This window comes from Oryctolagus cuniculus, chromosome 1 (genome assembly GCF_051225735.1).
Source record: "Oryctolagus cuniculus isolate XC-2025 breed Fujian yellow rabbit chromosome 1, ASM5122573v1, whole genome shotgun sequence".
NCBI classification, from domain to species: Eukaryota; Metazoa; Chordata; class Mammalia; order Lagomorpha; family Leporidae; genus Oryctolagus; species Oryctolagus cuniculus.
Window position 1 is genome coordinate 57,588,900 of NC_142867.1, and position 23,671 is coordinate 57,612,570.

At 46.4% G+C, this 23,671-nt stretch overlaps 1 protein-coding gene across 4 annotated transcripts in view; it reads left to right on the top strand.

Annotated features, from left to right (window-relative positions):
* TRIM66 (tripartite motif containing 66) overlaps positions 1-23,671 on the top strand; it is a 79,318-nt gene that overhangs the window by 47,715 nt on the left and 7,932 nt on the right. For 3 of the 4 annotated variants that reach the window (XM_089329009.1, XM_008265793.5, XM_008265781.5), the window contains 9 exons: positions 416-580; positions 17,928-18,455; positions 18,607-18,799; positions 20,436-20,496; positions 20,960-21,134; positions 21,489-21,778; positions 22,254-22,380; positions 22,702-22,776; positions 23,146-23,298. In XM_089329009.1, coding sequence (XP_089185135.1) covers positions 416-580; positions 17,928-18,455; positions 18,607-18,799; positions 20,436-20,496; positions 20,960-21,134; positions 21,489-21,778; positions 22,254-22,380; positions 22,702-22,776; positions 23,146-23,298 — 1,767 coding nt within the window. The remainder of the gene's footprint in view (positions 1-415; positions 581-17,927; positions 18,456-18,606; positions 18,800-20,435; positions 20,497-20,959; positions 21,135-21,488; positions 21,779-22,253; positions 22,381-22,701; positions 22,777-23,145; positions 23,299-23,671) is intronic. The other variant, XM_089329015.1, reaches the window with a different exon arrangement.

Consider the following 23,671-nt stretch of genomic DNA (forward strand, 5'->3'; position numbering starts at 1 on the left):
ATAGTGCCTTACACTTATGCTTTAGCACTGACAACTTCAGATAATGCTTCAAATGTCTTCCCCCAAGGCTTCCTTAATTCCTTTGAAGGGATATTTAACAATCCCTGTCATCACAGAGAAGGGACTAGAGTTCATAGAGGGCTACAAGCTAAAGCTAAGTAAAAATTTATTTTATGATCACTCAAGTGAATATGACAGAATTAGTTCAGAATTCTCCTAGGTTTGGGTTCTATCCTAAGGCTGTCAAGCTAAGATGGATTCTTAAGGAAAATTTAGACAAGAGTATTTTTCTTTTCCACAGTGTGTGGGTAGTGACCGTGGGCAGGGCAGGGTGGGCGTTGGTCCTCACTGCTGCTTATTCCGCCACTGCTGCTCTCCGTGTGAAATCCACCTAAATTCCTATTTTCTTCTCCAGGCTACAGATGAGTCCCCTGCATCTGAGGGCCCAAAGCCAGCTCTCCCTGTTGACAAGAATACTTCTTCTACTACCTTGCCCCAGACATCTGGGGAAGAAATTCCTCACATTGTCCCCCCAGTGGATAGCACCGTCCAGCACTCCTCTCCAAATGTGGTGAGAAAGGTACTAATGGTGCCTGCTTTCCCTGATCACACAGGACCCACTGCCAGCCAACTCCCCAGGCACCTGGACGAGGCTGATGGGGCGGGGGGTGGAGTGTCCCTGTTCCATGCACAGATGCTGCACAGTCCTGACTCATGCCTTCTGTCCTAATGAGTCAGCTACATAGTCCATCCCCATTCCCACTCCCACATGTATGCTTAAAATGAACCTACTGGCTTCATTTAGAGTGGAAGAGGACAGGGAGAGAGCCAGTTTATTGAACACTTATTCTGTACATATAACTATATATGGTGCTTCACAAGCATGATCTCACTTAATCTTCCCAATATTTGTGTGAGATGGCATAATTAATATTGTATGTATAGTTAAGAAAATTGAAGTCCAAGGCCCTACAGCTAGAAGAAGAGAGAGATGTGATCTACTTAAAATGAAATAGGTCTGAATCCAAAGCCTGAAATTTGTTTTTCCTCAGCAATGAAAATATTTTACATGGCCCCCACAACCCCAAGTTGGTTGGCCTTAGAATTTGAATCAATGGAATCTATTGGTGAGTGGTCCACAAGGATGTCATGCAGAGGTCACTGAGCACCTAGAAGCATTGAGGTCTCTTGAAAATGAGCAATTGGAGGTCTTCCTGTTCCCCTGCTTTCCAGCTTGCTAGACATGTTCACTTATCCTGGCAGTAATCCAGAAACCCAAACTCCTCAGCTATTTGCTGCCACTCGGCCCCTTACTCTTCAGCCCTGTAATCCTTTTAGCTGAAACCTCAGTACTCTGACATGACCTCCATCCATCCCTCCCTGGGTCCCTTAGTCCTGTTCCACTTATCCTATTGCCTTCTCTGGTATGTTGCCTTCAGCCCTCCTGGTACCTCCACTCAGCCCAGGACTTGAAGCTCTTTCAGCTATTCTGTACCTTCCCAAACCATACCCTTAGCACTACAACAACCCTGTGGTCCTGCAATCCCAACTCTGCTAGCTGCTCTGTGTACTTACCCCTCATCAAGTTTCTCCAGCAACACCATTGTCATCTAGAAATGTGTCTGTCTCAGTGACACTTGAGAGGCAAGTTTAGATGAGGAAGGAATGGGGCTGGCATTGTGGCACAATGGGTTAAGCCACTGTTTGTAGTGCAAGCATCTCAAACCATAATGCTGGTTTGACTCCTAGCTACTCTAATGCACCTGGGAAGACAGTGGATGATGGTCTAAGCACTTGGGCCCCTGCCACCCATGGGGAAGGCCAGAATGTGGTTCTTGGTTCTGTTGTAGCCATTAAGGTAGTAAACCAGCTGGTTGAAGTTGAAGTCTCTCTCTCTCTCTCTCTCCCTCCCTCCCTCTTCCCTTTCTCTCTCTCAAAGAAAAGACAGGAAGGGATGGCACAAATGAAATGATAACTTGGAAGTTCCTGGTGATACTTGAAGTTTTGAGAAGGCCTAATGATATTAGTGGCTTTTTATCTGTACCTATCCTAGAAGTTTAACTTTTTTTTTAAAGATTTATTTACTTATTTGAAAGAGGTACACACAGAGTTGAGAAGCAGAGAGAGAGAAAGAGAGAGAGAGAGAGAGAGAGAGAGGTTTTCCATCCGCTGGTTCACTCCCCAGATGGCCACAACAGCCGGACCTGTGCCGATCCGAAGCAGGAGCCAGGAGCTTCTTCCGGGTCTCCCACGTGGGTACAGGGGCCCAAGGACTTGGGCCATCTTCTACTGCTTTCCCAGGCTACAGCAGAGAGCTGGATCAGAAGTGGAACAGCTGGGCCTCGAACCTGCGCTCATATGGGATGTTGGTGGTTCAGGCCAGGGCATCAACCTGCTGCGCCACAGCGCCAGCCCTGAGGTTTAACTTATTATACTTGAGTCAGCCACTACCAATCCGTTTACTTATTTATTCAATGTCAGAAATACAGGTTGAATATCTCTTATTTGAAATGCTTGGGAATAGAAATGTTTGAGATTTTGAATTTTTTTTGGACTTTGGAACATTTGCATATGCATAATGAGTATGTTAAGGATGGGACCCAAGTATAAACACAAAATCCATTTGTTTCATTTATACCTTAAAAAAATTTTTTTTGACAGGCAGAGTTAGAGAGTTAGAGTGAGAGAGACAGAGAGAAAGGTCTTCCTTCCATTGGTTCACCCCCAAATAGCTGCTACGGCCGGCACGCTGCACCGATCCGAAGCCAGGAGCCAGGTGCTTCCTCCTGGTCTCCCATGCAGGTGCAGGGCCCAAGCACTTGGGCCATCCTCTACTGCCTTCCCAGGCCACAGCAGAGAGCTGGACTGGAAGAGCAGCAACCGGGACAGAATCTGGCGCCCCAACTAGGACTAGAACCTGGGGTACCTGTGCCGCAGGCTGAGGATTAGCCTAGTGAGCCATGGCACCGGCCTTAAAAATTTTTTTTAAATTTGATTTGAAAGGCAGAATTACAGAGGGAGGGAGGGAGGGAGGGAGAGAGAGAGAGAGAGAGAGAGAGATCTTTCATCTGCTAGTTCACTCTCCAAATAGCTGCAATGTCTGAGGCTAGGCTAGGCTGAAACCAGGAGCCTGGAACTCCATCTGGATCTCCCACATGAAAGACTTGGGCCATCTTCCACTGCTTTCCTAGGCACATTAGCAGGGACTGGATCAGAAGTGGAGCAGCCAGGACTTGAACGGATGCCTATATGAGATACTGACATTGTAGATGGTGGCTTAACCTATTATGCCACAACACTGACCCCTTGTGTATACCTCATGTGCATAGTCTGAAGATAATTTTATACAGTATTTTTAGTGTGCTTGTGTTTTTACTACTACCTATCATGTGAGGTTAGGTGTGAAATTTTCTATTTGCAGTGTCATGTCAGTGCTCCAAAATTTTTGAATTGTGGAACATTTTGGATTTTGGATTTTTGGATTAGGGAGTCTTAGCCTGCATGTGTGTGTATGTATATATCTCTTAGTATGTGTCATATGTTACTCACCAGGCACACACTGATGAATTACATAATCCCACATTGGAGCTTACCATCTTGTGGGAAAGAGAGTTAAATAAGAAATGGCAGGAAAACTGTGATGAAGTGTTGTGATAGTCATTGAAGTGTACCCTGATGGAGTACCTAACTGTGAGAGATGGAGCTATCCACAGGAGACTTCCTAGAAAGCATTTTTGTTTGTTTTTATTATTCGAGAGTCAGAGAGGCAGAGAGCTCTAATCTAGTGGGTCACTCCTCAGATGACCACAGTGATCAGGCCCAGGCCAAGCCAAAGCAGGAAGCTCTATCCAGGTCTCCCATGTGGATGGCAGGGACTCAATTTCTGGATCTAACACCACTGCCTCCCAGAATTTGCACTGGCCGAAAACTGAGGTCAGGAACCAGAGCTGAGCACTGAACCCACTACTCTGATGTGGGATGTGGGAGTCCTAACAAGTAGGCAAAATGCCTGTCTGGAGGACTTTTTTTCTTTTTCTTTTTCTTTTTTTTTTGATAGGCAGAGTTAGACAGTGAGAGACAGAGAAAAAGGTCTTCCTTCCGGGTTCACCCCCCAAATGGCTGCTACGGCCAGCGCGCTGCGCCGATCCGAAGCCAGGAGCCAGGTGCTGCCTCCTGGTCTCCCAGGCGGGTGCAGGGGCCCAAGCATTTGGCCATCCTCCACTGCCTTCCCGGGCCACAGCAAAGAGCTGGACTGGAAGAGGAGCAACCGGGACAGAACCGATGTCCCTAGAACCCAGGGTGCCGGTGCCGCAGGTGGAGGATAAGCTGCAGCGCTGGCCTGGAGGACATGTTTTGAAACTGAGATTTAGGGGCCGATGCTGTGGTGCAGTGGGTTAACACTCTGGCCTGAAGTGCCAGTTTCCCATACAGGCACCAGTTTGAGACCCGGCTGCTCCACTTCCTGTCCAGCTCTCTGCTGTGGCCCGGGAGAGCAGTGTAGGATGATCCAAGTCCTTGGGCCCCTGCACCCACGTGGGAGACGTGGAGGAGGCTCCTGGCTCCTGGCTTCGGATTGGCACAGCTCTGGCTGTTGCAGCCATCTGGGGAGTGAGCCATCAGATAGAAGACCTCTCTCTCTCTCTCTCTCTCTCTCTCTCTCTCTCTCTGCTTCTCCTCTCTCTGTATAACTCTGACTTTCAAAAAATTAAATAAATCTTTAAAAAACAAAAGAAACTGAGATTTGGGGGCCAGCATTGTGGTACGGTGGGTTAAACTACTGCCTATGATGCCAGCATCCCATATTGGAGTGCTGATTTGAGTCCCAGCTGCTCTACTTCTGATTCAGCACTTGGGAAAGTAGCGGAAGATGGTCCTAGTGATTGGACCCCTGCCACCCATGTTGAAAACCTGGATGGAATTCCTGGCTTCTGGCTTTTGCCTGTTCCAGCTCTGGATATTGAGTTCATATGGGGAGTGAACCAGTAGGTGTAAGATCTCCTCTCTGTATCACCCTCTCTGTCACTCTGCCTTTCAAATAAATAGAATAAATATTTAAAAATAAACTGAGAGGAGGAAAAATTGGCTCAGTGAAGGGGAAGGTGTAGAACAAATAGTTGAAGGGAAAGGCAATTGGGAATGTTCAGACTTGAGAGAAAGCCTGGGACACTTAGTGGGCTTCAGATAATCTGGCTTGGAAAGAACAGAGGGGCCGGCGCCGCAGCTCACTAGGCTAATCCTCCGCCTTGCGGCTCTGGCACACCGGGTTCTAGTCCTGGTCGGGGCGCCGGATTCTGTCCCAGTTGCCCCTCTTCCAGGCCAGCTCTCTGCTGTGGCCAGGGAGTGCAGTGGAGGATGACTCAAGTGCTTGGGCCCTGCACCCTGCACCCTGCACCCGCATGGGAGACCAGGAGAAGCATCTGCCATCGGATCAGCGCGGTGCACCGGCCGCTGCGCGCCGGCCGCGGCGGCCGTTGGAGGGTGAACCAACGGCAAAGGAAGACCTTTGTCTCTCTCTCTCACTGTCCACTCTGCCTGTCAAAAAAAAAAAAAAAAAAAGAAAAAGAAAAAAGAAAGAAAGAAAGAATAGGGAAAAGCACTGGAAAATGGGAGTGATTCAAACCAGAGAGCTTGGAAGACCTTCTAAATTATGGGTTAAAAAAGATTTATTTATTTATCAGAATTACAGAGAGAGAAGGAGAGAGACAGAAGGAGAGAGAGAGAGAGAGAAAGGGAGAGAGAGAGAGAGAGAGATCCTCTATTCACTGATTCACTCCCCAGATGTTCACAATGGCTGGGGCTGGGCTAGGCTGAAGTCAGGAGCCAGGAACCTCTTCCAGGTCTCCCACACAAGTAGCAGGGACCCAAGCACTTGTGCTATCCTCCTTCACTTTTTCCCAGACCATCAGCAGGGAGCTGGATTGGAAGCAGGGCAACAGGGACTTGAATCAGTGCCCCTATGGGATGCAGTCCCCACAGGCAGTGGCTTAACCTGCTACACCACAATGCTAGCCCTCTAGATTATGCTTTGAAGTTGGGATTCAGTCTTGGAGGCTATAAGAGTGAATGAATTTCCAGCAAGGAAGGATGTAGTTTAATTTAAAAAACTTTTTAGCTGTGGTAAGGGATCTCAGAATACAGAGAAGTAGGAGGCTAAATGAAATCTGTAGTGATGGGAGTGAAGAGGATACAGGATTTCAAGAGATCAGGTCACAGGAGTTTTGGACTCTGTGTGGTTGACAATAGGAGGTGAGGCAAAGAAAGTCCTTTGGCTCCATACCCAGGTCTCTTTTGGTGCACTGGGATGGGAGCATCGGGGGAAAACTATGTTCAATTTTGAATTGTTGCTGTTACCCTGTGGAAGACACATCAGAAGATGACCAGAAGGAAGATAGTTCTAGTTCAGAAGCAAGCATGGGACTTGCCAGTGCTCAAGTGCTCATGAAAGCCATGCAAAAAAATGCCACTGCTCATTTGATGAGTCTCAGTTGTATTCCTGTACACAATACGAAAGGAAGGAGGTGAGCTGCTTGGAAGCATGGAGTCTGCTGCCTGTGTGAGTGGCCCACAGTGCTCTCTGAGCAGCAAAGATTGACAGTGGGGATAGTGAAAGTCCTAGGAACTTGAACTTCTCAGTTTTTGTTGATCTTGGACCTTATTAACTCAGACTCATTTGGAGGTTTGTAGGGGCAGATGGCTTGGCATTTTTCAGATGCATTATGGGTTTCCTCATGGACTCCCATTAAAAGGATGATTAGGGTTATTTTCATGGCCTAGAGAAAGCTTTGTATTGACAAAGAGAAGTCAACCTTGACAAAGAGAAGCATTGGTTATACACAAAGCGACTGCAGTGAGAAGAGCTTCCAGCGGAGGTGGGGCTGGGTGGAAGGCTTGAAACTTGAGGATACCAAGCAACACGTGGAGCAGCTTATCGTGGAATGACACTTTGTGTAGTATTTTTCTAGTCTTTTTTCGTAGGTTTTTACATGATTATTCCATTTTACCTCTTTGTTTATCCTAGCAATACTATGAGGAAGCCACTTTATTATTCCCCTTTGAAAGACACGGAAATTGAGACACAGAGAGGTTAAGTGACCCACCTAAGAGTTATACAGCCAGCCCTGAGCAACGTTAAAAACAGGAACTAGAGTACAGGTTCCCGACTCAAGCTTGTGTTCATTGGCTAGGTTACATTGCCTCTTGTGCACTGCAGGAGGAGAAATAGGACTCCATTTGGCTTCTCACCTGCTAGACTCTCTTGTCTTTATAATCTTTAAGTAGCCTGAGGCCTTGCTGGGGAGAGGTCTTAAGACCTAACCTCTGGGAAAGATGTTTTGGCCTTCAGCCTGTGCTGGCCCCTGAGTGCCAGAGAATCAGAAACTATCTGAAGGTCACATTCCAGGGGAATCGGTGGCCCCAGGCACTTTTCTGTGTATTCCACACCATCTCTGTCTCAACACAAGGAAGACTTTGTTAAAGCAAGTCCCTTGGAGCTGGTGCTAAATGGCTATTGGTGAAAACAGAGTGTGACTGAAAAATGAGATGTGGAAGTTCTCGAATGTGACATGAGCTCTGAAATCTCAGGAGAAGCTAATCCTGCCACTTTCCCTGCATCCTGCAGGATATTTTTTGAATGAATTTTGACTTTTTTCTTATACTAGCTGTTGCCTACGCCTTCTAATCTTGGTTCAGCCACTCTGAAGAAAGACCATGGTTACAACCATACAACAGAACTCCTTTACAGCCCAAGTGAAACTGGAGGACATTCTGATGGCTTCATTTCATACTTCTGAACTAGTCAACTGCTGGAAAGTAGACCTGCTTTCTTTCTTCAAAGCTCTCATGAATCAAAGCTGAAAGCATCACAGAGAGCCCCAACTGAGCCCCAGTTCACCTGCAAGAGGTGCCTCTCCTGCTGTTCATAGGGAGCCCCAGGTCTTCAGCAGAGGACTTTGGGACTACCAGGATGCTGCGCATGGCTTACGAGGAGTCGGGGTCTATTTCTGGGAGATGATATAAAAGCAGTAGCACTCTCATGGTGCAGAATGCTAAGAATGATGTAGAAGAGGAAAGGATGACGACTCAGGTGGATGGCATTATCAAAGCACTTTGACTCTTGAGCTCTTAATTTGATTCTTTTAACAGCTCAGTAAGATTTACATTAGTCTGTGGAAGAGGAAATTAAAGCCCAGAGATAGGGAAATGACTTGAAACTCATATGCTAAACCCTGGCATATATGAGGAAGTTCTTATATTAGGTATCCTGCCTTCATAGTCTCCAAATACATTGCTATAGACCAGATCATATCTTTCAGGGATTTAATTATGTAATTCACAAATCTGTTTACCTGTGTCCTTGTCTTCTCATCTGTTTCCTCAGCCAGAGTGAGGGCCTTCAGTGTGTTTCCAAAGCACAACTCTTAATGATCCCTTCTTCTACTGCACTTTTATCCCCTGGAACAAACACCTGAAACCAGAGGTGATCAGGCAGAGCTTTGGAGCAGCAACAGAAACAGATGTCTCAAATCCATGCATTATATTCTGTATGAGACCATAAACCCACATGCAGGTAGCCGGTCAGCATTATTGATCTAGCAAGCTTAAGTATATGATTCTCTTTGGGAATTTTTAGTTTTCCTCTATTATAGCAATTACCATATTAGAAGCCTGGAGCCAAGACTTCTGTAGTGACAGATAACAACAAGGGAGAAGACAGAGAAACTTCACCTGGAAAAGTGCCACACAGTATGAGGTCATTCAATGAAAAGATAAGCTCATGCCTGGGTTGTATTAAAAAGCAATTCAGCAATACCAACTCCCTCAACACTGAACAGATGAGGCTGAAATAAAACTTCTGGGGCTTGAAATCTGTCTCTCCCAATTTTGATAATGCATCCATCTGGGAGCTAGTAACCAACAACAACCAGGTTCCAGTTAGCAAAATATTAAAATTTCCCAGTGTTCTCTAAAACACTAGTACTTTCAAACACATATGTTCTATAATCAAAATTATTATCAGCAACCACTTTTGCTAAAATATATTCTGAGGGGACAAAGGTTAAATACAATTAGCTGTCACTAGCAACAACAACAACAAGAACAACAAGACAAGCTAAGCTCTGCATTCTCTGAAGTTTCCCAAAGCATCACTGAATTACTTAGTAGTTCAACAGAATTTCATGTCACTAAGGAATGCTCTCATTGAGCTCGATGTACTCTGTTCAATAAGACAGGGTAGTATATGAAGCGTTTTAGAAGTACTCCCATTTAAAATAATGTAAGCCATTTGTATTTTGTTATTGAAATAAGTATGTTTCAGATATCTGGGAAATTAATTTTTGTAGAACATTGCTCTACCAGCACCACTTTATCCTCAGCAATATTATCTTGCTGTAAGAACCTGAAATTTATATTAAACTCAGGGCGTGTGCACTAAGTGTCTGTTTTTGACTTCTCAATCACTTCTTACTAGGTTAGTAGCTTTCAAGCTAATGGCACAAAATCTAAACCAGTCAGCAAATTTTCAAGATTGAGTTCGGATTCCTAGTGTTGGGCTTGTATGCGTTTGGGAAATCTGGGTAATCACTCTGTGTCTCAATTTCCCTTCCTGTTATAAAGAAAGAACAATATTGTCTCTGGATTTTGGAAGCACCAGGTGGCAATCTTTAGAAAAATAATGTCAACATATTGAACTCCAAAAAAGAGATTTGGGTGGTGAGGGTAGGGAGCAGAAGGGGAACAAACAACGGGACACCAACCACTGGAAGACAAATGAAGGATTGCATGGGTGACTGGTAAAAGGGGTTGAAATTTAGGGAGGTCACAGATCAGGCAACTGATAAATACTGGTAGGTGAAATGGGTTATAGGTGAGCTAATTAAGACAAGTCAGGCAAGTGGCAGACAGAGATTAGGAGAAAGAGGTAAAGATATGAGACAGAAGAGGAAAAAGGGACATTCAGTTTGAGAGAAGGGAAGAAAATTAGGAGCAAGTGAGGAAATGGCCGCTTGAGGGTGGTAAGAGGAGGCTCTCTAGGATCCGTGCTGTCACCTTCATCCCCCAAAGATGACCTGAGGTGATTATCAGTGTGATTTTTTTTTTGACATTTTGATTCTTCTCTCTGAAGTAGGAAATAGTTTGAAGTCACTTGTAAACCTGAGAATACACGTTCTCCCCCATGAAATCTGAAAGTTTTATATGTGAAAGTGAAGCCCAGGTGTCAAATACAGAGTTGACAATCTGAAAGTGGCAGTGAATCAGACTTCACAGCTGAAACACACTTTGACCTTTTTCCATGTGACTTCTGACCAATTCTGGGTGCTTGAGAGCACAGGCAATGTCATCTTCATTGACAGATGGGCTCCTTCTGTGTGTGAGGTACCAAATGCCAGACACCATGGCTGTGTTCTGAGGTCCCCTTCCAATTTCAGCATGGTCTCCAGAAGGCCTTTCCTTATTTCTGGTTCTTAGAGTCTCAACTGGCTTTCTTGCCATAAGAGTTGGCTCTACCCTTGATCCCACTCACTTCTAAAACAACATTTATTTAAGAGACAGAGAGATCCACAGAGAAAGGGAGGAATAGAGAGCACTGTCATTCACTGTTTTATTCCCCCAATAGCAACTGTTGAGGCAAGGCCTGACAAGAGCCAGAACTGGGAATGTAATCCAAGTCTCTCATGAGGTTGGCAGGATCCCAGTTATGTGAACCTCAGCACTGCCTCTCAGGGTCTTCATTGGCAGGAAGCCAGAGTCAGGAGACAAAGCCAGGAATTGAACCCAGACACTTGGATGTGGGATGTGGGCATCTTATCTGCTAGGCTAATTTTTAGCCTGCTCCAGACCATACTCATTTTGTAGCCCTGGCAGCCAAGTAGGATCGAAGCTCTTTTCTATTTTTTTTTCCTGTACATGAAATAATTTTTTTGTTTTAATATCTTAATACTTTGTAGCTCTTCACTCCAGAGACCTAGATGGGGTAACAAAAACAACTACAGACAATATATTTGAGTTCCAAAAATCCTATTGCGTTTGTATAGTCTGTAGAAACGTGGAGTGAGGCAAGAAAAAAAGAACTAGAGTAAGAAAGAAAGGAATGAAAGGAAGGAAGGAAGGAGAGAAGAAAAGGAGGAAGGAAGGGAGAAGGAAGGAAAGAAGGGAGAAGGAAGGAAAGAAAGAAAGGAGGGAGGGAGAGAGGAAGAAGGAAAGGAGGGAGAGAAGAAGGAGGGAAGGAAAGAAAACTTTGAGTTCCTTCTCCTGTAAAAGTTTCCCAGATTCCTGCTACCTCCACCTGAGCTTCACCCCACCTCCTGATAGCACGGACTTCCTTGAGCCTGATTATAGATATGAAGATGAAAGAAACCAGTCTAGTGTGATCTAGTCTAGGATGTGTTCCTGACCCCATACTCTTCTGAGTGTGAGGAGAGCAGTTCTATCAGGCTTACCTCAGAATAAACTATAGCAGGGGTGGGTATCTGGCATAGTGGTTAAGATGCCAGATTGGGGTGCCTGCATCCCATATCAGAGGGCCTGGGTTCAATTTTCAGCTCTAACTCCTGAATTCAGCCTCCCAGCCAATGCAGACCCCGAGAAGCAGCAGTGATAGTTCAAGTAACGGAGTCCCTTCCTGGATTGAGTTTCTGACTCCCAGCTTTGACCTCAGCTCAGCCTGTGCTGTTGTGGAAATTTGGGCAGTGACCCAGTGGATGGGAGCTAGTGTGCTCTGTCTTAGAGATAGATAGATAGAAGATAAACAAACAAACAAAAAAACAGCACAGAGTTTCCACAACACAGTCTGCACATCCTTTGCGCCCATCTCATGTTTACTCCCATCTTATGGCATGCACAAATTAGCCAGGATAAGAGAGTTCCTGTCCTACAAATGTGATCACTACCACTAATTTGGGAAGTTTTATCTGTTGGGATTTTATTTTGTGCCTAACTTGTGACATACAGCACCAACTGTTGTTAGCTGGATAGTCCCAGATGAATTTTGAAGCGCTCTTTTTTTAAAAAAAATTTTACTTATTTATTTGAGAGGTAGAGTTACAGACAGTGAGAATGAGAAAAAACAAAGAGGAAGATCTTCCATCCGCTGGTTCATTCCCTAGCGGAGCTGAACTGATTCGAAGCCAGGAGCCAGGAGATTCTTCCAGGTCTCCCATGTGGGTGCAGGGGCCCAAGGGCTTGGGTCATCTTCCACAGAGGGTGGGATCAGAAGAGGAGCAGATGGGACTAGAACTGGTGCCCACATGGGATACCAGCGCCATAGGCAGAGGATTAACCCACTGTGCCACAGCCCCAGTCCCTGAAGTGCTCTTGATTGCTAACAGCAAGAATCATACTGAGAGCCATCTTTGTCCAGTGTGTGTAGATGAATGAGCACCAGAAGTGCATTAAATATACATAGTCAATAGAGAAAGGGTAAAAGAATGCAGTCATAGGATTAGATTGTCATATATTATAAAAAGGGAATGCAGTCATCGTTGGCTATTCTCATCCACAGATAGGGACTATGGAGTTTTAGAAAACCATGGCAGTGTGTGAGCAGGACAGCAAGGGGCTGCCTAGGGGTGCAGGCTGGATGTGTTTGCCAAGGCAGGTTTCTAGCTTCAGTCCCTCAAGCTGGACTCCATGTTTCATTTACTCAACTTGGTTTGAGTATTCTTCTCACCCTTCCTTTTCCTCTTTCTTTCTCATCTTGGGATTTAGTCTTGGGATTTAGAGCAAACGAAAGCCTTTTTATTGAACACTATTGAACTGCCAAGGAAAATATAAAAAGCAAACCTTTCTTTGCAGAGATAAACTGCTTTTAAAATAGAGAATTAAGAACAGAAAATATAAGTTTAACTAAACTGGTTAAACAAATAATAAGGGGGAGGGGTAATAAGAACAGATAGAGATAAGAAGGAAGAAAAACTGAGGAAGGAGAGAGAAAGAGACGATGGGAGGAGGAGAGGAAGATGAGGGGGAGGGTCAAGATTGCAGAACAGAGAATGAGAGAGAGTGTGCAGGGGGTAAGCCCAGAGAGGAGGGATAGAGGCACATGGGACAAAACTGAAAGTGACTTTGGTGCCAGAGAACTGCATTCTAAATCCTCAAAAGGCCTACATCAAATACACTTGAGAGGGGAAACATTTCAAGAATCCTTTGAAAACAGGAATGAGACCACGCTATTATCACGGCTTCTGTTCTATCTCATCTTGGAGGTCTTAGGGGAATGAGGCAAGAAAAACAAATGCAAGGAAAGCAAGAATTCATAGATTACTTGATTTATGTGTTCACAAAATCCAAAATAAAATTTTGAAATGATTTTATCAAGGACTCTGAGTACAAGATAACCTGCAAAAATCAATTGTATTTCTATACTAACACAGTCATGCAAGCATGAGTAAAGACAAATGGAAATTAACAAAATTGTTTTACAATAGGATAAAAAAACTTCAGATACTTTTCTCAGCCTCATTTTTTTCTCAAGTATAAAATTAGACCCACTATAAAAATAACAACAGCGACATTAGTAGAACTAATTAGTAGACATGCAGTAGAAGCAGTTGGTGTTCATGGAGAACCTGCAAGATACCAGACAGTGTTCTACATGTTTACATGGGTTCTTTCTTTCTTTCTTTCTTTTTTTTTAACATGGGTTATTTCTTTTAACTTTCACAACAACATTTTTATGGCTACTGTGAGGGTTAAATGAGGTCATATACATAAAACATTTAGCAAATGGTCTTCCATATAATACATTCTGTATACATTTTAGTAATATAAAATAATCATTGTTTTAACGAGACTCATAGACTCAGTTTTTAGTAGAACTAAACTGCCATTCCTTTGGCTTAAGATTTGTAAAATAAGCAGTCACATATTGTTGTTTTAAAATTTTAAGTAGCTCAGTAATTCATTTATTCATTCAGGCACTGCTCTTGGGTAGACAGAATCAACAAAATCCATGCCCTAATGGAGTTTGCAGTGTAGTGGGGAAGGGAGACATTGATCAAATGATGTCAGAGATTGTGCTGTGAGACTAAAAGATCAAGCACTGAGCATGACGAGGGCATCTGCTGGGAGAGCCTGGTCTGCACTGGAGAATGAAAGATGGCTTTGCTGCAGAAAATGGCGGTTGAGCTGAGTCCGGAGGGGAGGGCTCAGCTGAAGGGCTGGGTTGGGGAAGAGAATGTTCCACACAGAGGAAACAGTCAGTCTCCAGGGGGTAGGGGTTGGGGGTGGAGGGAGGGCGTGGCATGTTTCAGGAGCTGGGATAAAAAAACCTCTGAGTGACTGGAACTCAGAGAAAAAGGGTTGTTGTAGGAGCTGGGAGGCCAGAGGTCAGGTTGTCCAGGCCTGGGGGCCTTATTTTTATTTTTTTTTTAGAAAACTTTTATTTAATGAATATAAATTTCAAAAGTACAACTTTTGGATTATAGCTGTTTTTCCCCCCATAACCACCCTCCCACCTGCAAACCATCCCATTTCCTACTCCCTCTGCCATCCCATTCTTCATTAAGATTCATTTTTAATTATTTTTATATACAGAAGATCAACTTAGTATATACTAAGTAAAGATTTCAACAGTTTGCACCCACACAGACACACAAAGTATAAAGTACTGTTTGAAGACTATTTTTACCATTAATTCTCATAGTACAACACATTGAGGACAGTAATCCTACGTGGGGAGTTAGTGCACAGTGACTCCTGTTGATTTGACAATTGACACTATTTATGTATTTAATAAAGATTTTATTTATTTATTTGAGAGGTAGAGTTACAGACAGTGAGGAGAGACAGCGAGTAAGGTCTTCCTTCCATTGGTTCTCTCCCCAAATGGCCACAATGGCCAGAGCTGCGCTGATCCGAAGCCAGGAGCCAGGCACTTCTTAATGGTTTCTCTTGTGGGTGCAGGGGCCCAAGGACTTGGGCCATTCTCCACTTCCCTCCCAGGCCATAGCAGAGAGCTGGACTGGAAGTGAAGCAGCAGGGACTAGAACCAACGCTTATATGGGATGCCGGTGCTGCAGATGGAGGATTAACCTACTGTGCCACGGCGCCAGCCCCTCAACACTCTTATTTATGACGTCAGTAATCATCCAAGGCTCTTGTCATGAGCTGCCAAGGCTATGGAAGCCTCTTGAATTCACAAACTCTGACCTTATGACAGGGCCATAATCAAAATGGAAGTTCTCTCCTCCCTTCAGAGAAAGGTACCTCCTTCTTTGATGGCCCCGTTCTTTCCACTGGGATCTCACTCACAGAAATGTTTCATTTAGGTCATTTTTTGGCCACAGGGTCTTGGCTTTCCATGCTGGGGCCCCTTATTAAGCATTTTCTCAATTCTCCTAAAATGAATGGAATGCTCTGCAGGGTTTAATGGAAAGGAGTGATACAAGCATATTTGTGTTTTTTTTTTTAACTTTTATTTAATGAATATAAATTTCCAAAGTACAGAATATGGATTACAATGGCTTCCCCCCCCATAATGTCCCTCCAACCCGCAACCCTCCCCTTATCCACTCCCTCTCCCCTTCCATTCACATCAAGATTCATTTTAGATTCTCTTTATATACAGAAGATCAGTTTAGCATACATTAAGTAAAGATTTCAACAGTTTGCTCCCACACAGAAACATAAAGTGAAAAATACTGTTTGAGTACTAGTTATAGCATTAAATCTCAATGTACAGCACACTAAGGACAAAGATCCTACATGAGGAGTAAGTGCACAGTGACTCCTGTTGTTGACTTAACAAATTGACACTCTTGTTTATGGCATCAGTAATCACCCTAGGCTCTTGTCATGAGCTGCCAAAGCTATGGAAGCCCCCTAAGTTCACTGACTCTGATCATATTTAGACAAGGCCATGGTCAAAGTGAAAGTTCTCTCCTCCCTTCAGAGAAAGGTACCTCCTTCTTTGATGACCCATTCTTTCCACTGGGATCTCACTCATGGAGATCTTTCATTTAGGTTTTTTTTTTTTTCCCCCAAAGTGTCTTGGCTTTCCATGCCTGAAATACTCTCATGGGCATTTCAGCCGGATCCGCATGCCTTAAGGGCTGATTATTAGGCCAGAGTGCTGTTTAGGACATTTGCCATTCTATGGGTCTGCTGTGTATCTCACTTCCCATGTTGGATCATTCTCTCCCTTTTTTATTCTATCAGCTAGTATTTGCAGACACTATTCTTGTTTATGTGATCCCTTTGGTTCTTAGTCCTATCATTACGATCAATTGTGAACAGAAATTGATCACTGGGACTAGTGAGATGGCATTGGTACATGCCACCTTGATGGGATTGAATTGGAATCCCCTGGTATGTTTCTAACTCTACCGTTTGAGGTAAGTCAGCTTGAGCATGTCCCGAATTGCACATCTCTTCCCTCTCTTATTCCCACTCTTATATTTAACAGTGATCACTTTTCAGTTAAGTTTCAGCACTTAAGAAGAATTGTGTATTGATTACAGTATTCAACCAAAAGTATTAAGTATATTAATATTAATAATATTAATATTAATAATAATATTAAGCATATTTGTGTTTTTAAAGTATTTCTCCACTGAGAGGCTACTGCTGTTGTTTAGGGAGGTTAGGCTAAGGCACCATCAGTAGAGGAACCTGGTGGGTGTATCAGAGAGATGTTTGAGTTGAGTGGTTGGGGCTTAGTGTTAGCTTGGGTGTAGGAGGAGGGATGCCCCTCTGATGGCTTCCTCCTAGGAAGAAGTAACTTGCAGAACTAGATGACAAGGTGTGATGTTCACTGAGATGAGGACAGCTTCTTATTGCTGTGACACAGCTTTACTGTGTATTGGAACATGAGAGCGTATTCAAAGTGTTTCTTTTCCTATGGAAATCTGAAGGCTGCACACAGAGGAAAAGGAGTGACAGGTTGGTAACGTTGATATTGGGAGCTTAGAGATGCTTGCTCCTTGTTTCCCCTTTGACTTTCAAAGATATCAAGTTGTTAGATATTTAGTCTTTGAAACATAAGGGCAGAGATACCAAGTTTATAAATTCTTGAAGGTTACATTTAGCACTGGTCAACTACTCACTCCCTTCCATCAGATCTGTTTGTTTAGTCTGAAAAACAATTAATTCAGTGCAGAAATATATGTCTTCATTATTTTTCTATTAACCTTTTAAGTTTCTTCTCCTTATGTCATAATTAGTTGCATGTGAGGAGAGATTTGCCTCCTCCAGTGGGTGTACAGACTGGATCATATTAAGATACAGTAGCTCTGAAGTTCGCTACCTCTGACTTGGAATGCCTTTGGCAGGTACACCAGGGCTAGAAAATCCCGTCAGAAGCCTTGGTTAGAGCCTTTGTCAAATGCTGTTGGTGCTTGGAGTTGGTATGAACAAGCCTAGAAGGCTTTTGAGTTTTCCTAGACTCCCCAAGACTGACTGGGACTCTCTGAGTCAGAAGGTCTGAGTCAGATCAGAATGTAAGTCTTCTTAACCCCCTACCACTTTTCTGTAGCAGAAAGGATTCCATGAGACACCTTAAAAGGAAGAGAAGCCACTAGTGGTAGAGTGAGGAATATGAAATTAGATCTTTTACTTAGGTACACGACTGAGGTGTGGGGGATATGGCTGATGTGTGTGTGCAAACATGCGTACTTCAGGTCATTCAGGTCAGGTCATAGCGCCCCGTCCCCACACACGCACATGTGCACACATGCGCGCACACACACACGTGTGCTTGGTCTGTGACTCCATCTCTGTGTCATAGCCTAACAGCCTCCTTGGTATAAGGAATGGGAACAAGATCCTGTGTTTTCCGACTTCCTCAAAATGCCAAGGCCAAAGTAGAGCTTTGGGAGCTCTTGTGGGCTGGGTCTCCCTTCTTAATGTGGGAGCTCTCCTGGGCTGGGTCTCCCTTCTCCCTCCCACCTATCCCAGCTGTCAGCCTGACTCCACAATGTCCCTACCCGCAGCACTCCACCTCGGTGAGCATCATGGGCTTTTCCAACACTCTGGAGATGGAGGTGTCATCTACCAGGCTGGCCAGGACCCTAGAGCCACAGATCAAGAGCGTGAGCAACCTTACTGCTGGACCTCCCCAGGCAGCACCAAGCCTGCTGAGTGGCACCCCCCATACTGTGTCCAGCCTGACGAATATTCAGAACCACGCCGTGCCCAGCCTGACAGCCAGTCACCTACAGACTGTGCCCAGCCTTGTGCGTGGCACTTTCCAGTCCATGCCCAACCTGATGAGTGAGTCTCCCCAGGCTGTCACAAGCCTAGCAAGTGATCACTCTCAGGCTGGGTCCAGCCTAATGTCTGGTCATACCCAGGCTGTGCCAAGTCTGATCAATTGCCCTCTGCAGAGCATGCCTCCGATTTCTGAAATGCAGCCAGAAACTGGGTCCAGCTCCAGCTCCAGTCCTGGCTCTGGCCGAACTGCAGGGAGCCTGTGCCCTGGGGATGGAGCTGACCGCCCCCTGGTGAATGCCCTGTGTAAGGTAAGTCTGGGAAATGCCATTCATCTCCCCTGCTCATCACTGGGCAGAAGGTTGGCTACTGAAGGCCTCATCCTGGCCTTAGACCAACAGCTCTGAGACCACTTATGGCAAAAATGTCTGATTGCTTTGATTCTTGTTGATCTTTTGAAAGATGGAGAGTGAGGATTCTACCCGCTTCACTGACTTAGTGGGACAAGGCCCCACAGTCCCTGGTCTGGCTACTTCCAAGGACTTGGCTGTCCCAGCAGAACTGGAAGAACCAATTAACCTCTCTGTGAAAAAACCTCCTGTGACACCAGCGGTCAACACATCCACGGCTCTGCAGCAGTACCGGAATCCAAAAGGTGAGACTCAAGTAGGCAGCCTACCTTTCGTGTGGGCCCTGGAAGTGAGCAGTCAGACCCATCACTTCCAGGTGAGGCAGGGGCCAGCAGACTGCACGCCTCGGGGAGTACTGCTTCTCTCTGAAGCTAAATTCACATTTCTTTTCCACAATTGGCAGATGACACTTGCTCTGCTTTGCTCACTGAGGCCATAGCAGATCCATGTGGCCTCGTATAACATTCCCCATGCGGAAAGTTCTGGGAGGTCTGGGTTAAAGGTAAGGCAAGATAGCAAGAATGTGCCCAGTAGGGCTAGCCCTGGCAGAAGGGTATAGGGAGAAAAGCATGCTTGACTAGGGAATCAGAGGTTGTAATTATAGGGGGAAGAACGTGCCATGTTTCAGAGTCAAACAGATCTAAGTTAGACAACTAGCTCTGTCTCCTTATATTTGATCCTGGGTGAGGTACCCAAACTCCCTGATTTGCTTTGTTTTTCTGTAAATAAGGCTAATCATATCTACTTCAGAGACTACTGGGACAGATTACTACAGTGAAATCATGTGATAACTTCCTGTGTGACAGCAAGAATTTTCCTCATACCCAGCAAGTTGTGTTGTACCTCATACTAAAGGGAATTTAGACCACTGGAGATTGGCTCTAATTTTTTTCTCGGTTATCTTTGCCCCTTCTCAGATAGGGGTAGGCTAAGGTTTATTTCTCTGTGGATGGGTTGGGAACTTGGAAAGCTACTATCTAGTGTTCATCTGGGACTTGTTCAATTCAGTGTGGTTTAATTTGTAATGATCAGTTTATTTTCTATATACATTTGGTAAATGAAAACTAAAGAAACAGATTTTTTTCTCCTTTTTTTATGCTGAAAGATCAAGTTGTTGATTCTTACTATACACAATAATGTAACTCATTCTGCATTTTAAATGTTAAATGTTAAAGACTCTGCTTTGTCTGGGCACTGCCAGGATTCTGGCTCTGGGGCCTTCCCTGAGTCTCTGAGTGAGTCTGTAGCTTGGGCAGACTTTGTCCCTTGCTGCAGGGGGCCTCTGAAATGCACTTTAGAATGGAGTTAAGTGTGTTGGACCCTGCTTGCCCAGTTAAAGTCCTGTGACAGTGCTGGTGCTGAGTGGGAGCTCAGTAAATCCCATTCGCTCCTGTTGCCCACCGCTGCCTTCTGCTCAGTGGCGTGGACTGTGCCGCTCAGGAGGGGCACTCTCTGGAGGCTCTTGCCTGCCAAGTGTGGGTGGATTCTCAGGCAGTGCTGCAGTCCCAGCACTTGACTAAACAGGTAACGCCTGGATAGCAGGATGCCAGAGCAGGTGACACCAGCGTGCTAGGATCGATGATCTGTGAGCTCACTGTGATGATGAGAAGGTGCCCCTCCGTGCCTGATGCCGCGCTCAGCTGTAGGCAGCCTCTGAGTGTTCTCTGTGTTCGTCTTTTCAAAAGAAGATGGCTTCCTCCTCTCTCAGGAAGGGCGTCCATGGTTGGATTATTAGCACGATGAATGGTTACCAGGCAGGTAACAATTGCATGACAGGTGTGTGGCCCAAAATATGGATAGCATATGTGAGTGGAAGGTATGGGCTACAGGGTATGTCGTCACAAATGCACGTCACAGATGCTTATTTGTATTTTGCTTTAGAGTTTGAGAATTTTGAACAACGAGCCCTTGAGCTGGATACAAAAGAGAACCGCAGCATCAGGTACCAGACTCTGGGCCAACCTCCCCCTGCCATCCCCAGCTTCATGTCCTGAGTGGTTGGCACAGGCAATAAGCATCCTGGATGACTTAATGAGAAGCAGGCGTTTGCCTGAGACTGTCTTCTTTAATCCTGGCCCTCCAGTGGGGTCTGTGTGGTTGGACACCCAGGGTGGTGTGGGAGGATGTCCTGGCTCCTGCACTGTGAGGCATGAACCCTGTGTGCAGTCCTCATTCTTTAGGGAGCTCCATTCTTTGGCCAGAGGCTGAGCCAAAGAGTTTCCAAGTGGCTGACAGGGCCTGGGCAGGCAGAGCTGGGCAGGAAGGCAGAATGTGGGCCTGCCGAGGGGAGACTGAGGAGCTCTTGAGTAGAAATTCCATTATAGGGTCATGGATGAGCTTCACTTATAGGGGGTGGGGCCAGAGGAGGCCTCCACCCATACCCAGGGGTGTCTCTCTTGCCACAGAGCCTTCCATTGTGAGCCCAAGATTCCCTATGTGCGGCTGGAGCGACTCAAGATTTGTGCTGCCTCCTCAGGAGAGATGCCTGTGTTCAAGCTGAAGCCACAGAAGAGTGATCAGGACGGGAGCTTCCTGCTGGTCATTGAGTGTGGCACGGAGTCCTCCAGCATGTCTATTAAGGTGCCACTTTTGGCTCAAGATCAAGTATGGCCACTGTGCTCAGCCTTGGCCTTGAACCTTGACCCAGCCCAGGAGCCGCTCCCTTCTTTCTGCTATTGCCAGGATTCTGGCTGTGGAGCGTATCCTGAGCCTCTGAGTGGGGCTATAGCTTGGCCAATCCTTGTCCCTTGCTGCAAGGGGCTTGTGAGGTGCACATTAGGAGTGAGCTGTCCATGTGCCTTGGGCTTCTTGGGGTCCTGGAATAAGGGGTTCTCATAGTAGGTGCTCAGGGCCTCTCAGTCCCTCCCTCCCTCCCTCCTTCAGTGACTTCTCCATGCCGTGCTCCTGACTTCTCAGACTTGCTTCTTCCCCTAGGTCAGCCAGGACAGCCTACCTAATGCTATCCAAGCCCCAGGTCTGGGAGGCAGAAAGGTCACTGTCACTTCTCTGGCTGGGCAGCGGCCGCCAGAGGTGGAGGGCACATCTCCTGAAGAACACAGACTCATTCCTCGAACATCTGGAACCAAGAAGGGGCCCCCAGCCCCAATAGAAAACGAAGACTTCTGTGCTGTGTGCCTCAATGGCGGGGAGTTGCTGTGCTGTGACCGCTGCCCCAAAGTGTACCACCTCTCTTGCCATGTGCCAGCTTTGCTCAGCTTCCCAGGGTGAGCCATGCCCATCCAGGGCCATCAGTTGCTAGCAGGGTTATCTTCCATAGGTGATTATTCCCGGCCAGACCCACAGAGCTCCCCAGGATGGATGTCCTCCCCTCTTCTGGGCATGCATGGATTGTGGTCTGTCAGTTGGTGGGCTGTACAGTGCTGTGTCTTCTGCATACAGGCTGGTAGATGCTTGAACTTTGACTGGCTGCCCTTCCTCTGTTGTCAGCTTCTTCCCTCATACAGATTTGTCCTGATGTTCCTGCCCCAGCCCTTCCCTAACTCCTGTTTTTCTGGATTCACTAAATCCTGAGTTACTAAATTTCTCTTAAACTTGTGGTTGGGAATCCATGCCCTAAGGAGTAGGGCCAGGACTCAATTTCCCATGCTATCACCACACATTTGTGTTGGAGCAGAGGGACAGAGAAGGGAGCTCCAGGCAATGTGCTGAGGCCTAACACGGCCTCGCCTGCCTACGCAGGGGAGAGTGGGTTTGTACCTTGTGCCGCAGCCTGAGCCAGCCAGAGATGGAGTACGACTGTGAGAATGCCCGCTATAACCAGCCTGGAGTGCGGGCACCTCCTGGCCTGAGCGTATATGACCAGAAGGTAGGGAGGGGTGTGAGGGAACAAAGTTCTTTTCCCAGGGCGCCCCCGCTATGCCCACAGGGGTGGGGGCTTTTCAGAGGGGAGGAGAGGCCTCTCGGGACCTTTCCCTGGGGGCTCCACCTGGCAGCTTGTCCTGTGGGGATTTGTGAGATTTTCCATCTCTCAACAGTTTTCCTCTGGCTTGGGAGCTTGAACTGTGCCTTAGGATGGTGGCTGGGACCCTGGGGGAGAGGGCCAGAGAGTTATCAGGGCCACCACCTTTAGTTCTTTCAAGGGGGAGCCAGAACAAAGTGACACTGCTGCCAATTCTGATTTCTGCAGAAGTGTGAGAAGCTGGTCCTGTCCTTGTGCTGCAACAGCCTCAGCCTGCCCTTCCACGAGCCTGTCAGCCCTCTGGTAAGGAAGGCCTCCCTCTTTCCACCTGCTGCTCAGGGATAAGGGGCAGGAGAGGGCGGTACCCAGGGTGGGCTCAGAGCAGGGCCACTGGCAGTCATGGCAGTGTTAATTGTGGGTGCTCCAGGGGACCCCGGGGACACTCCAGCCTCCCCTCCGCAGCTGCCACCGCCGCCGACGTGACAAGCGGCACAGGACACAGCCCTCCTTTCCCCTTTCTCCTTGTCTTCTTTCTCTGGGCTTTTCTTCCCCCTGCCCTCATCCTTTTCCTTCTGCTGTTCTTTCACTTACATGCCCACTCCCTGTCCATCTCCCCGCCTCCACTTCTCCCTCCCTGCTTTGCCTCCTTCTTTCTCTCTCTCCTCCCCCAAGGCCCGACATTACTACCAGATTATCAAGCGGCCCATGGACCTGTCAATCATCCGGAGGAAGCTGCAAAAGAAGGACCCCGCTCACTACACCACCCCCGAGGAGGTGGTGTCAGACGTGCGCCTCATGTTCTGGAACTGTGCTAAGTTCAATTATGTATGTGGTGTCTGTTTCCCCTCCCTCCCATCTCCTGTGACCCCTAGACTATCATGGCTGGGTAGGGGCGGGGGGGGTCAGCTTTGATCCTGGGCCACCAGAAGGACCTGGCACAGACTCCTGGGCCTCCTGTGACACGTGTTTAAGAGTTCACTCCCACACTTGGGACCTGGCCTGGACTGAGGAGGGGAATAGGGAGGTGCCGGTGACTGGACACTAGGGGCAGCCTGTCAGGGTCACTTCCAGGAGCCACTGCCAAACTGACAACTCTGAGCCCTGGGAGGAAATGTCCAGCTCCAGCTATCTCAGGATGAGACCGCAGCATGGGCCAGCCAGGCCCTTAGCTGTTGGTATAGCTCCTAAGGGAGCTGGA